The sequence below is a fragment of the Lentinus tigrinus genome (genome assembly GCF_003813185.1).
Source record: "Lentinus tigrinus ALCF2SS1-7 unplaced genomic scaffold L226scaffold_22, whole genome shotgun sequence".
Lineage (NCBI taxonomy): Eukaryota > Fungi > Basidiomycota > Agaricomycetes > Polyporales > Polyporaceae > Lentinus > Lentinus tigrinus.
This window is the reverse complement of record NW_027137931.1, coordinates 132451-144433: the sequence shown is the minus strand read 5'-3', so window position 1 is coordinate 144433 and position 11983 is coordinate 132451. Positions and strand designations below refer to the sequence as shown.

The window sequence follows — 11983 nt, the reverse complement described above, 5'->3', positions numbered from 1 at the left end:
CTTCTACCCCCCTCACCACTTCGCTTGCCGCCATCTCATACTCCTACCATGCCTTTCGGCGAGGTTGTCTGCGGATCACCCGGCAGCGGGAAATCAACGTACTGCTACGGAAAACACCAGCTCTTTACTGCTCTCAACCGTCCCATTGCTATTGTCAATCTCGACCCCGCGAACGAGAACATCCCATACCCATGTGCAATTGATATAGCTTCTCTCATCAAACTCGACGATGTGATGAACGAATTTGGACTTGGACCCAACGGCGGTATGCTGTACTGTATGGAGTATCTCGAGGCCAACTACGATTGGCTCGATGATCGGCTGAAGGAGCTAGACAAGGACGACTACGTGCTCTTCGACCTCCCAGGACAGGTAGAGCTCAGCACGAACCATCCCAGTGTGAAGAACATCATCAAGAAGCTGACGAAGAGTGGCGTCCGGGTACGTGTTCGCGCCCCTCTCCACTTCCTCGCTGACGACGGAGTTCCGTTAGGTCAGCTAGCGGCCGTCCACCTATGCGACGCACACTACGTAACAGACGCATCCAAGTTTGTGTCAGTCCTCATGCTGTCCTTGAGGGCCATGCTCCACCTCGAACTACCCCATGTCAACGTCCTCTCGAAGATCGACCTCATACAGCAGTATGGTGATCTCGGTAAGTCTATTCTGTCCCGCATGGTTGCTGGAGAAGTGCGCACTGCGTCGCGTGTCTTCATGAAAGCGGTGCCACCGAAAATCGAAGCTGGCGCAGATCCCCCTCTTATGCCGAAGGTTGACATGGCACACTCCCGGCTGCGAACGGACAGCATGGGTCCGGTCGGGTTTAACTGTCCCCGCACCAACTTGTGCAGTTCTGTTTCCATCTCAAAGTGACCACTTTCAGGGTGACATAGCCGATACCGCTCTCCAGGGTATTTATCGTGGATCGGATCTAGGGACCTGAGAGTCAAGATCTCGCTACATCTTGGCCTTGATACTCCTGGACACCCTTGACCACCGATCTCGCAGAGCCTTTCTCTCGCACGCTTAATTTCCGTCCTCCGTCGGCCATGAAGCTTATTTCTCCGAAACCTCTAGACTTCAATTTAGACTTTTACACCGAAGTCCAGGACCTCTCGTATCTTGAGAACCTGCTTACCCAGCAGTCACCACGGTACGCCGCGTTGAACATGGCGATATGTTCTTTGATCGAGGACTACGGCCTCGTGGGGTTTGAGACTCTTGCCGTCGAGGTACGTTCGATCATCTGTATTGCCATGACATCCCCCTTCGCACACGAACTCGCGAAGGCTAATTCAACGTCCCCGACTGATCAATGATCGTCTATGCACATTGCAGGACAAGGAGTCCATGCTGCACCTGACCCACGTCATCGACAAAGCGACCGGCTGCGTGTTCGTCCCACCTACGAGCGTGGGCCAGCCTCCGGACACTATCGATGCATCAGACAAGCCTTCAACACAGCGCCCGAACACGTACTCGCTCATGACGTCTGCCGCTGGGGCAATACGCGGTCCCCGCTCGGACGTGCGAGACGTGCAAGAGCGCTGGATTGACGCGCGTGAGGAGTGGGACGCTTGGGAGAAGGTGCAGTGGAGGAAGGAGGGAATGCAGGTTCAAGAGCAGGAGGCGAGGAAGAAGAACAAAATACGAGAGCGGAAGTCCACGTCGGCGAAAACGGAGACGGCAGCAACATGATCGCTGCACTGCATGCGTGAACCTTCCACATTGGTGATGCAGGAGCTGGGGGCGATGCAATGGTAGGGTTTGGCTGTATTCGATACGGTCAGTACGGTTGGCATCAAACTTGCCGCTTGCGCCTGCTCTGACCCGCGGAACAGTGCCCTTGGACACAGCAAATTGTATTATCTGAGCCTGTATGATCTTGACATGTCCATCGCCAAACGAGCTGCTGCGTTGTACATACACAGCATCATCATGGATACTCGGACGGTACTCCGCTTCTACTCTCTGCCTCTGCGCTCCAGGACTGTTCGCAGCATTGCCAAGACGCGTTTCCCGACAAGAATCGGCATATGATGACTACGAAAGGTCTTCCCCGACGTCGGGATACTATAGAAGAAATTCACGTCCGCCCGCCACATGCTCCCATGTTCACGGTGTGCCATGGCCGGTAAAGACCGACTGCGAGCGATCGACTGGCTATTTTCTGCGACAGCGCCGCATTGGCGCAGGGCTGCCAAGGCGACAGCGGCCCAGCGTGTCTGTGCTTTCCGCTCGTATGGTGGTAAGTCCCGTACTTGATACTGGTACGCTCGCTGCGAGCGTTTTTGTATAAGTATACTGCGGCGCTCTACGCCGAGGGGTATATAGGGCACAGGCTTTGGACGTTTCCTGGATTGCAATAACATCGATCTACCTCTTCTACTCGTGACTACTCACTCTCTAAGCAACACTCCTCCGAATTTCCTCCATAGTAGTTGCGATGGTTCAGTCAGGCCAGATCACCTTCTACACGCATATTGTGCGATCTTGCCTTTCTTCATTCTTTGACGCTTCACTGATGTAAACCTTATTGCCTTCAGTATTCGCCGTACTGCCAACGGGTGCACATCGCACTCGAGGAGGTGCACGCCGATTACAGGGCCGTGACCCTCAACGTCATGCAGTGGCCCGAATGGTATAACACCAAGGTGAACCCGACCACGCGCAAGGTACGGCAGCCCCTGTGCATGATCACCATTCTCAATACAGCAGTGCTAACGAACGTGTGCCAGATCCCCGCCATCACCTATGGTGGGCCCGCCGACGCCCCGCCCGAGGACCCGTCCCCAGAAGCGGTGAAGCTTACCAAGTCGCTCGTAATCGTCGAGTTCCTCGCCGACCTCTTCCCCGAAGGGAAGCTGCGCCCCTCCGACCCCGTGCAGCTCGCCTCCGCACGGCTCTTCGTGGCGCTCTTCGACGCCAAGGTCTTCGAGGCGTTCAAGAACTACTTTTTCATGGCCACCGCGCAGGCGAGCGACCTCCTCGCCGCGCTCGAGTTCATCCAGGCGCGGCTGCCCCCGACCGGCTTCGCCGTCGGGGAGTTCTCAATCGCCGACGTCGCCGCCGCGCCGTTCCTGGCGCGCATCGTGTTGCTGCTCGAGCATGATATTGGGATGTACCCGGTTGGGGACGGGAAGAAGACCCTTGAGGAGCTCCGGAAGCCGAAGTTTGCGCGGCTGATGAAGTATATCGCTGACCTCAAGGCGAGGCCGAGTTTCCAGGCGTCGTACGACGAGGTGAGGCCGTCTTTTTGACTGTTTGTCTGAGTGCGAGTGGGATTGGGATTGACGTCCGTCGGTCCGTAGGCGCAGGTGCTGTTCATCTTCCAGAACAACCCGACCTTGAAGCGGACCTAGGCGCGCGTGGTTATGTCACAGGGTATCGATCAAGCTTCCACTCTGTGTGAGCTGGGTCGCTTTATCTTTGAAGAAGTGCTGCTGTACAGTTTATAGGACTTCACAAGCTTGTATGGCATCACTTGGGACACGGCGACGTTCGAGGAACTTCGAGCGACACCCCAACTGCATTTAACATGTACGCAATGAAACCCGCAAGCACTCAGTGTGACGTTGCAACCTCCGCACCCCGCTTATTCATTATCGGAGGACCAATAGGAGCATCGTAAGTTCAGGTTCCTTGACTTACCGTACTAGTGGCAAGCTCGAGGTAAGCTGCGGCGGTAGCACACCATGCTCAAGCCAGTGAAATACTGTCGGCGACGGGCGCAACTGTCACACCGAGAGAACGGAGTAGCGAGACTTGTTCTATGAAGGTTACGAAGACTATTGATTGATAATTGTCCGATCGCCAGGATCCAGTCTATATAGTCCATAGTGGTAGAATGATTCAACTCTATGTCCAACGCCCTGCGCTGCAGCTCTCCGTGGAACGAGTGTCATGGCTCAGTCCCGAGCAGGGAGAGCGTGGGGGTGGAGGTCAGCCCTCTTGGTGGGGAGCGCGGGGATGCTCGACGTCGCGTCGACAGCGGGTACAGAGGGTGCGCTGGCGCTCGGGGCGGAAGGCGCACTGATGGGGAGGGAAGGTGCAGCGACCGACTCGGAAGGCGTGGGCGCGGTGGGCGCACTAGCCTGGGAAGGAATAGAGGGTGCGTTGACCGATGGGACACTGACTGGGACCGACGGCATGCTCATGGAGGGAGCCGAAGGAGTGGTGGAAGGCGCACTGACCGGCGCGGAAGGTGCGCTTACGGGTGCCGACGGGACGTCGACGAAGACCTTGGGCGTGGTCAAGCCAGAAGGACTCGGAACAGCGACCGAGGGCGCGCTCACGGAAGGTGCAGGAGGCGCGCTAACAGGAGCGGAGGGTGCGCTGGGTGTGCTCGCCGGCGCCGAGGGCACATTGACAGGCACGGAGGGCTCTACTGGTCCCGACGGCGCACTGACAGGTGCCGCCGGGAGGTCAACAAGGACCTTAGGCGTCGTCGGGGTGGAAGGGGTAGCAACCTCGGGCGTGTTCATGGACGGCACAGCAGGCGCACTGACGGAAGGTGCGCTCGAAGGAATCGAGGGCGCGCTGACCGGTGCAGAGGGCGAGCTGACCGGTGCAGAGGGCGAGCTAACCGGTGCGGAGGGCACGGTGTTAGGCGCAGAGGGGAGGTCGACGTAGACCTTCGGGGTCGTCGGTGCGGAAGGAGTCGCAACCGAGGACATCGAAGGCGCGCTCACAGAGGGCGCCGATGATGCACCGACGGAGAGCGTGGCCGGCACGCTGATTGAGGTGGGGAGTGCGCTGACAGGGGCAGCAGGCAAGTTGGCCGGCATGGACGGTGTGTTGACTGGCACAGAAGGTGCACTGACTGAGGCCGACGGTGCGCTGACCGGGACCGCAGGTGCAGACACTTGGGGCTGAACGTCCTGGGAGATAGCAGCTGCAGGAAGTCACAGTGAGTACTCTAGAATCATACTTAGCGCGAGGTTGTACTCACTGCCTTGCACAGTAGCCGCGAAGACGATCGCCGCGAGAGTGGCAAACCTGGCAGAGAGCATGATTATAGTAAACAGGGGGTGTGACTGGTGAGTGCACTGGTGTGGGTGTATGTGTAGGTGATGAGAGTGGACGATGATGAGGACCTACGGTGCAGACATGGGGTCCTTATATACACATCCTGGCCCCCCATTGAATCCACTGGAAGATGGGACTTAGCGATTTTCGTCGGACTGGTAGAGGGGTAGTGCGGGCTAACGATGCGTCGGGTCTACGAAAGCCGCGCTCCGCCGCCATGGATTTGGAAAAATCCTGGTCCGCTTCAGAACGGTCCATGCGTTTCCGGTAGGCTTGTCTCCGCATGTTGCGATCTTTACCAGTGAGTGGTTGCGGACCTGTCGGGAGGGCGGCGGCAGGTTGCGAATCGGACTGAGGTTCATCAGAGCCTGAGAACATCCGACTGGCAAGCTGCAGGCGAGGAGCGTCGCAATGGCAGGCCGAACCAGAATGTCGGCTAGCCTATTGCGGGAAACCTCCTGAGCATATACTGTATCAGCTTCTGGCCTGGTTCATAACCATCCGTGCACTACCGATGGGTGGCACGTATCGTCATGTTGCAATCCGGGCGAAGGACTTGGAGCCGATGCTCTTTGCAGTTGAGTACAACTCTAGCTGTGCGATCGGGTAGTATTTCCAACGGGAATAGCGCATTGTCACTGATTACAATCATCAGAGCCTGAAGGCCGAGAATCCTATCCAGTGAAGCAGACGACGTACTAGCTGTGACAGCCGTAGGCTTGACAGGCTCAACTTCAAGATGCCAACTCGGTTCAATGCGGCGGGAGATCACTGGGAGCTTGCAAGTCGCGAGCACGGCGAAAGCCAAGGTTGGAGTTCATGTTATCTCCGCGGCCAAGTCATATTCCACAGTAGCAATCTAATTCGGAGTTGACAGCCAGGGGAATGCGGGATACTGTAGGGTGTTGCAGTTAATTCGTCGCTGGACTCCCGGAGACTAGCCAGGGCCGCTTACTACCACGTGGCGACGTTGAGTCTGCATCGGCGTCAAAGTTACCGGGTTGCCGGTAACTTCGACTGCTTCCATCATCACCGACATGCCTGCGCAAAAGCTCAAGCTGCCCATATCGCGTCTGGACTACTGGCATGGAGAAAAAGACGAAGGCGACAAGGTCATCGCGCACTTTCACTGAGAGATCAATCGTCTTCGAGGATGGATCAATTGCTGGACAATGTCGACTCGCTCATTCTGTCCACAGCTACAAATACCGTGTCCCGTTCTTGAGGCCGCCGCACTCATCTATTATGAGCGTCGATATGGACACAACGCACGATTTTACTACAGCGCCCTCTCTCGTCGGCAACACGGGCTACATCTTCCCAACTCATCGGTACATGATCTTCAGCCTCGCACCCAGAGTCGCAAAAGAAAACTTGCTGGTGCTTGCTCGAGGCTGGAAGCCGGTGGTGAAGCTGAAGAGCAGAAGTGGCTACAGAGCGTGCAGACGGAGGAGGGTTGGGCGGACGTGCTGGTGCACCTGACAGTGGCAGCAGACCTACGAGGAAGAGCATGGTGTTCCCCGCCATCTCGGATGACCAGTTGTTCGTATATCTGCGAGTTTTTGACTGCCATGAGAAAAATCTCGCGAGTGCTGGCAGATCTTTGGCATCGCCGTTGGACATTCTGAACCAAGTCAGCAGCTACAGGCACTTTTCCCGTCTCGTTCGGACCGAGCTTATGGTTTACTAGCACCAACCAAGCTACTTGATCTACATAAGTACATAACCGACTGGCTGCGATCTCGCTCAGTAAGAACGTTCCTTGGCCATCGCGGGAAGAGGATCAGTCAGCACCAAGTTCCTTCCGATCAGAGAGCACTGAGTACTGAGTAATCACGTCCATAAATTCGTATGACGACATTCTGACCCACACTTCCGCGACAACACACTGGGTTCCCCGATCCAAACGGAAAGAGGCTCTATATAAGGTCCTATATACCCATCGATGATCCCCACAACCACAACTTGCCTTCCGAGAGTACTAAACCCACTATCAATCTTAAGCATGCCGGAGAGAATCACGCTCTACACTGCAAAGGTATATACTCATCATTTGATCAGCGCCGCGCAGTTAGAATCTTGTATTGATCCCGCATTTCTCGCAGATCTGCCCCTTCGCGCAGAGGGTAATTTACTTCACAGTCCATACCACATGATAGGAATTCAACGACACCATGCGTTCTTATAGGCTGAGATCGCGCTCGCTGAGGCCAAGGCTGAGTTCAAGCGCTACGAGATCGACCTCCAAAACAAGCCCGAGTGGTATGCTCCCAAGGTGAACCCCGCCAGCAAGGTACGATTTCACGCAATCTCCCATGCCCAGGCCACTTTTCTAACGATGCGTGTTCTCTCCATGAAATAAAAATAAATCAGGTCCCCGCAATCGCATACGGCGGGCCCGACGTCCCTCCCGACCAGCCCTCGCCCGAATCCGTCAAGATCGCCGAGTCGCTCGTCCTCGTCGAGTTCATCGCCGACCTCTTCCCTTCCTCCGGCATCCTCCCCAAGGACCCCGTGAAACGCGCCCAGGCCCGCTTCTTCATCGAGGGCGTCTCAAGCAAGTTCATCCCCGCCTGGTTCGGCTTCCAGATGCGCAACGCGCCCGCCGAGGATGTCTACAAGGCCCTCGAGTACCTCCAGTCGCTCCTTCCCGAGTCTGGGTTCGCGGTTGGGGAGTTCTCCGCCGCGGACATCGCGATCGCACCGTTCTTGGCGCGTGCGCGGGTGTCGCTGCTGAACGAGATAGGCGCGTTCCCGGAAGGCGAGGGCAAGAAGGTCTACGCCGAGATCACGGGCAGCAAGTTTGCGCGGTTCGCGAAGTACCAGGAGGATCTGTTCAACCGGGAGAGCTTCAAGGCTACGTTCGATGAGGTATGTACTTGAGTACTCTAACCCCATATAGGGCCCGTTGTCGGCGTTCGCAGACACTCATCGCTTTGCCAGGCATACGTTACTGAAGCGTTCAGGAAGCGCTTCGCAAACCTTCGCGATTCGGCTCAGTAATCACACCCCCGTTTGTTGTACGACGCACCTATTTGTACCATAGCCATCTGGGAGGAATGAATGGAATTTACACTACAAGAATAAGGGGGTCGCAATTCGACGGTAGCCATCCGCTTCCAAGAAGTTCCTATGGCTTCCAGGCCACTGTCAGGGAAGCGAAGCTTCTGGATGCAACTGCGACACCGTACTTGCTGAGGCTACATGCTGCGCCGCCGTGGACCTCCGCTCTCTCTGAGACTGGAGGAACGAGAGGTGGTCAGCGGGCTTACGCGATAAGTCGGTCCGCCTCCCGACTGCAAACCTGTGTCATCCGTATCGTCGACGCCTCGACAAGCTTTGCAAGAGCTGGCAATTAGCTTTCTCGGGGCCATATAATGCAGGCCAGAACTCTACTGCGGGAGGTGGATGAACCCTTTCTTCCTCCACAGACTGGTTTGCTCGTACTTCGCCTGCCTCCTTGCTGCTCTCATACACCAACCCGTACTAGGAAAGTACCATGATCGTACCTACCATAGCACTAGGGGAGAAGGGAGAGACTCCTGAGTTTTCCAAGGATGAAGACTTCGCGCCAACACCGCCTAGAGAGGTCAGAAGTATAGCTGGCCCAAGCAGAGAGCGTTACAGCGTCCTTCCACCCGCCTACGACGACCTCTACCTTCTCCCCGCAGCTACAAGCTCGACTACCGCAACCATCCACGGCCAACACTACCGCAACCGCTCGCCTCCCACCACCAGAGAAGAGTGCCCGTTCGCTCCTTCTGCCCCAGGGGAGTACTTCCCCGACCTCCCAGACGACAACCCCAAAGGCTTCATCGAGCGCATGAAGGGCATCGCGTCCTGGAAGAGCCCCGCGGAACTCCTCAACCCGCCCCCGCGCTCGTTTCGCCGCACGCCCCCCGTCGACATCGCACGGGACCCGTTCCCGATCATGATCCTCGTCGGGGAGGGCTCCATCGACAAAGGGTTCGCGTACGTCGCGCCGGAGAGCACGGGCTCTGTCGCCGGTGTCTCCGAGCATCCGTTCAGGACGCGGGACGTGAACGAGCACGACTGGAGGCTGTTCTTGCACGATGTGCGCCTGGCGGGGTCGTTGTCGCCGATGAACAAGGTCGTGGCCGGGCTTACCCCGCTGGCGACGGGAATCGGGATGGTTTGGCGTACGTCTGCAGCTCACGCAGCGTGACCCTTGGCTGACTTGACTTGACTGAGGTAGCCGCAGGAGTTTACAAGGGCGTGGAGAGTCTCATGCGCAAGAGCAAGGTCAAGGGCCCTGTATCGCAATTGATTGACTACTGGAACAACGTAAGTTCATATCGTGCACTTTCATAGGTCAGTGCGGGTGTGCTTACCGTTTGGTGCAGTTCTTCTTCCACCTGCGTGGGATGCACGTCAGCCTGATGCGAGGTCCACCGAAATACGTGCACGTCCCAGTCGTACCGAAGGCAACCGAGGATAAGAAGTGGAGGCTGGTTGTGTCGTACCACCCCGCATACCTACAGGACGGCTCACCAAGGACTCCAGCTGCAAAAGAGTCCCAATTCTGACCCATTCACCCTTTTTTTGATCTTCACTTCTGCACGTCTAATGGATTCGCCAAGCCATTGCGACCTAGCGATACCAAGGGATATGACGGTAGAAAACATATGTATTGAGTAGGATACAAGTGTGTACACGACGATGACGATCTACGGGGGACGTCGTCAGCAAACAACGTTCCAGGATGCACAGTGCGTAGAGTCAGATAAGCCGGTGTTTTCATATTTCCTCCCACATTGACCCCATCGCGCCCGGCCTACGGACACCAAGACGATGACCGCAGGCGCGACCTGACCTTCGCAAAGACGAAGGCCAAGTGGGAGCAACAGAATGTATGAGAGGACGTTCAACGAATGGATGAACTTGTTGTCGTCTTGGACGTGGGCGAGAGGAGACGTTACTCACCTCGACCTCACTAAGAAAACATCACATCCGCACGATAGTCCAATGCCCAACAAATGACCCATGCACCTGGAGAGAAGGCGCGTCAGCAAAGGTCGTCGTGAATGTTGTCAAACGAGAGGAAGAATCAGGATTGAGAGTTTTGGTATAAGGTTGTCCACCAGGAGGTTGCCCTCTCTTTCGGAAGCAGAACTGAATAAAGGCTCATCATATCGAGCGCAGGATGTGCACTCGAACGAACGGGATAGAGTGTACTCACCAGCTGCAGAACATCCTGGGTCGATGGGGAAATGGACGGACAGGAAAACCCTTCGGGCGCTCTTATAGGCGCGAGGCAACTGTACAGCTGGTAAACTCCGCTCAACTCCGCAGCCCAGAGCGGGTGGCGGACCCTGGTCGGAACTCTGGCGGAACTCGAACACTTTTCTACCTCTCCGCGCTTGGCGGCTCGACGAGTTCTCTTCGTTCATCCCCCATGTCCTCGTCGTCTCGGCGCAAGCTGCAACACTTAGCATGAGTTGTTAGGTGAGTCTTATCTCCTCTTTACTTGCGATGAAGATAGTTTTATCCATAAACATCCGAGTTGGCGAACTCAACATGAGCCGTACTCACATAACATGCATCACCAACGGAGCATTCATTTCCTTCCTACATCTCGTGTCGACGCGCAGTCGCTGACATTACTTCTTCTTTCCCAGATACCGTATATATGTGGTGTATCTCCGCACTGTGTACGTTTCGCCAGACACGTAAGTCTGCGTCAAGACCATGCACACCACGGCGCGTCCTACGATGAAGTATCTATTGTTCTATCGGCGACGAGCCGCACAAGGCTCGAATACGCTCATAGCTTGCATTCCCACTGAGGACGCCCCCGTTCATGCGTATTGCTTGCGGCCCATGCCCATGCCGTACTCAATGACTCTCACAGGTCTGGGTAGCACGATACTCGCGCAGTATTGTCGGTGGAACAGGTGAGCTTTCCACACCTCTCGCCCCATACATCCTATACCCCTGCCCTTCTACTTTTCCTCTGTGATGATCAACCAAATTTTAATGACAAGCATATGTCCGAATCGTACATGTTGGACAACGTATGTTCTCTGAGACTTTACCATCCTATCCCCCGAGTGTGGTTGACATCGCATGCTTACTTACGTCTTCCTGCAGGTCAATCTAGGCCGGTGTGCTTCGTCTGGGAGGGTCTCGCGATGCTCGTTCCTCATAGTATGTAGAGATGTATGTATGTACGCTTCAATAGCATCTCGTACCTCCGCATGCCGTCGTTTGTCCGGTATGTATTCCCTGTACAGGGAATTCTGCTGCTCATCGCGACCGTTCGCGATGAGGCTGAGTAAGTGGTCTTCTGGTGCACCACATGACTGCGCGTTGACGTCCACTGGTTGTAGCAACTGGTATTTACAACCTGCGAGTACGGATTACCTTTGACGGACCCCGCCAATTGGTAGCGGCTTTCTATCGCAATTTTCTCCTACCATCGGGCCTTCTGTCCGGCGACTTCGCTCAGCGCACTCTGAAGTGGAACGCGACCTTGGGGGTTACACTTATTCACACTCAAGTCTGGCAACAACGATGGGGAGGACTTCGGGAAGGGCGTCGGATGAGCTCCACCAGCCGCAAGCAACTCATTCCCGCGCGGTGGCCTCATTGGCTGCTTCTTGGCTTCTTCATCAACATCGCAACATCGCCATCTCTCCGGCTTCGTGTTGACGCCACAACGAAGCATGGCGGAGCATGCGCCGTATCGCAATTGGGGCTGGGGCCGAAGAACCCAGCACATATCTGTACGTGAGTTCTATTCTTTGACATTGACATCAGGACCCCTCTGGTACATCGCTCCCCAATGGCGTCTTCTGTCATCCGCAAGTGGGGGCCGACATGCAGAAACTCCTTCACGAAAATAGCACGTATCCCACCTGAACAGGCTCGTACCGATCCCCGGTGACACACGGCGTTCTAAACTAACTGCCTATAAGTCCGGCGTGGTCAGCTC

General features: G+C 56.0%; 7 protein-coding genes across 7 annotated transcripts; 6 read left to right on the top strand and 1 right to left on the bottom strand.

Moving 5' to 3' along the window:
• Window positions 1–15: 15 nt before the first annotated feature.
• Window positions 16–1977, top strand: L226DRAFT_561764 (uncharacterized protein). Its single transcript, XM_067683454.1, has 4 exons — window positions 16–655; window positions 1078–1232; window positions 1339–1785; window positions 1842–1977. Exons 1-3 carry the CDS (start codon window positions 49–51, stop codon window positions 1696–1698), a joined length of 1122 nt encoding a protein of 373 aa, XP_067533122.1. The 5' UTR covers window positions 16–48; the 3' UTR covers window positions 1699–1785; window positions 1842–1977.
• Window positions 1978–2378: 401 nt separating this feature from the next.
• Window positions 2379–3540, top strand: L226DRAFT_490053 (uncharacterized protein). Its single transcript, XM_067677305.1, has 4 exons — window positions 2379–2485; window positions 2547–2675; window positions 2739–3242; window positions 3312–3540. Exons 1-4 carry the CDS (start codon window positions 2447–2449, stop codon window positions 3360–3362), a joined length of 723 nt encoding a protein of 240 aa, XP_067533121.1. The 5' UTR covers window positions 2379–2446; the 3' UTR covers window positions 3363–3540.
• A 257-nt stretch (window positions 3541–3797) lies between these two features.
• L226DRAFT_614741 (uncharacterized protein) lies at window positions 3798–5064 on the bottom strand. Its single transcript, XM_067686688.1, has 2 exons — window positions 4952–5064; window positions 3798–4894 (listed from the first exon to the last, which is right to left on the bottom strand). The coding sequence occupies exons 1-2, from the start codon at window positions 5010–5012 to the stop codon at window positions 3909–3911; spliced, it is 1047 nt and encodes a 348-aa protein (XP_067533120.1). The 5' UTR covers window positions 5013–5064; the 3' UTR covers window positions 3798–3908.
• Window positions 5065–6042: 978 nt separating this feature from the next.
• L226DRAFT_149404 (uncharacterized protein) lies at window positions 6043–6870 on the top strand. The gene has a single exon (XM_067672425.1). It carries the CDS (start codon window positions 6201–6203, stop codon window positions 6654–6656), a length of 456 nt encoding a protein of 151 aa, XP_067533119.1. The 5' UTR covers window positions 6043–6200; the 3' UTR covers window positions 6657–6870.
• Window positions 6871–6951: 81 nt separating this feature from the next.
• Window positions 6952–8122, top strand: L226DRAFT_537067 (glutathione S-transferase). The gene is made up of 5 exons (XM_067681243.1): window positions 6952–7066; window positions 7134–7154; window positions 7217–7321; window positions 7402–7899; window positions 7972–8122. Exons 1-5 carry the CDS (start codon window positions 7034–7036, stop codon window positions 8029–8031), a joined length of 717 nt encoding a protein of 238 aa, XP_067533118.1. The 5' UTR covers window positions 6952–7033; the 3' UTR covers window positions 8032–8122.
• A 334-nt stretch (window positions 8123–8456) lies between these two features.
• Window positions 8457–9761, top strand: L226DRAFT_537066 (uncharacterized protein). Its single transcript, XM_067681242.1, has 3 exons — window positions 8457–9188; window positions 9245–9333; window positions 9393–9761. Exons 1-3 carry the CDS (start codon window positions 8528–8530, stop codon window positions 9573–9575), a joined length of 933 nt encoding a protein of 310 aa, XP_067533117.1. The 5' UTR covers window positions 8457–8527; the 3' UTR covers window positions 9576–9761.
• A 704-nt stretch (window positions 9762–10465) lies between these two features.
• Window positions 10466–11182, top strand: L226DRAFT_537064 (uncharacterized protein). The gene is made up of 3 exons (XM_067681241.1): window positions 10466–10494; window positions 10668–10943; window positions 11140–11182. The coding sequence occupies exons 2-3, from the start codon at window positions 10738–10740 to the stop codon at window positions 11147–11149; spliced, it is 216 nt and encodes a 71-aa protein (XP_067533116.1). The 5' UTR covers window positions 10466–10494; window positions 10668–10737; the 3' UTR covers window positions 11150–11182.
• The last annotated feature ends 801 nt before the right edge of the window (window positions 11183–11983 follow it).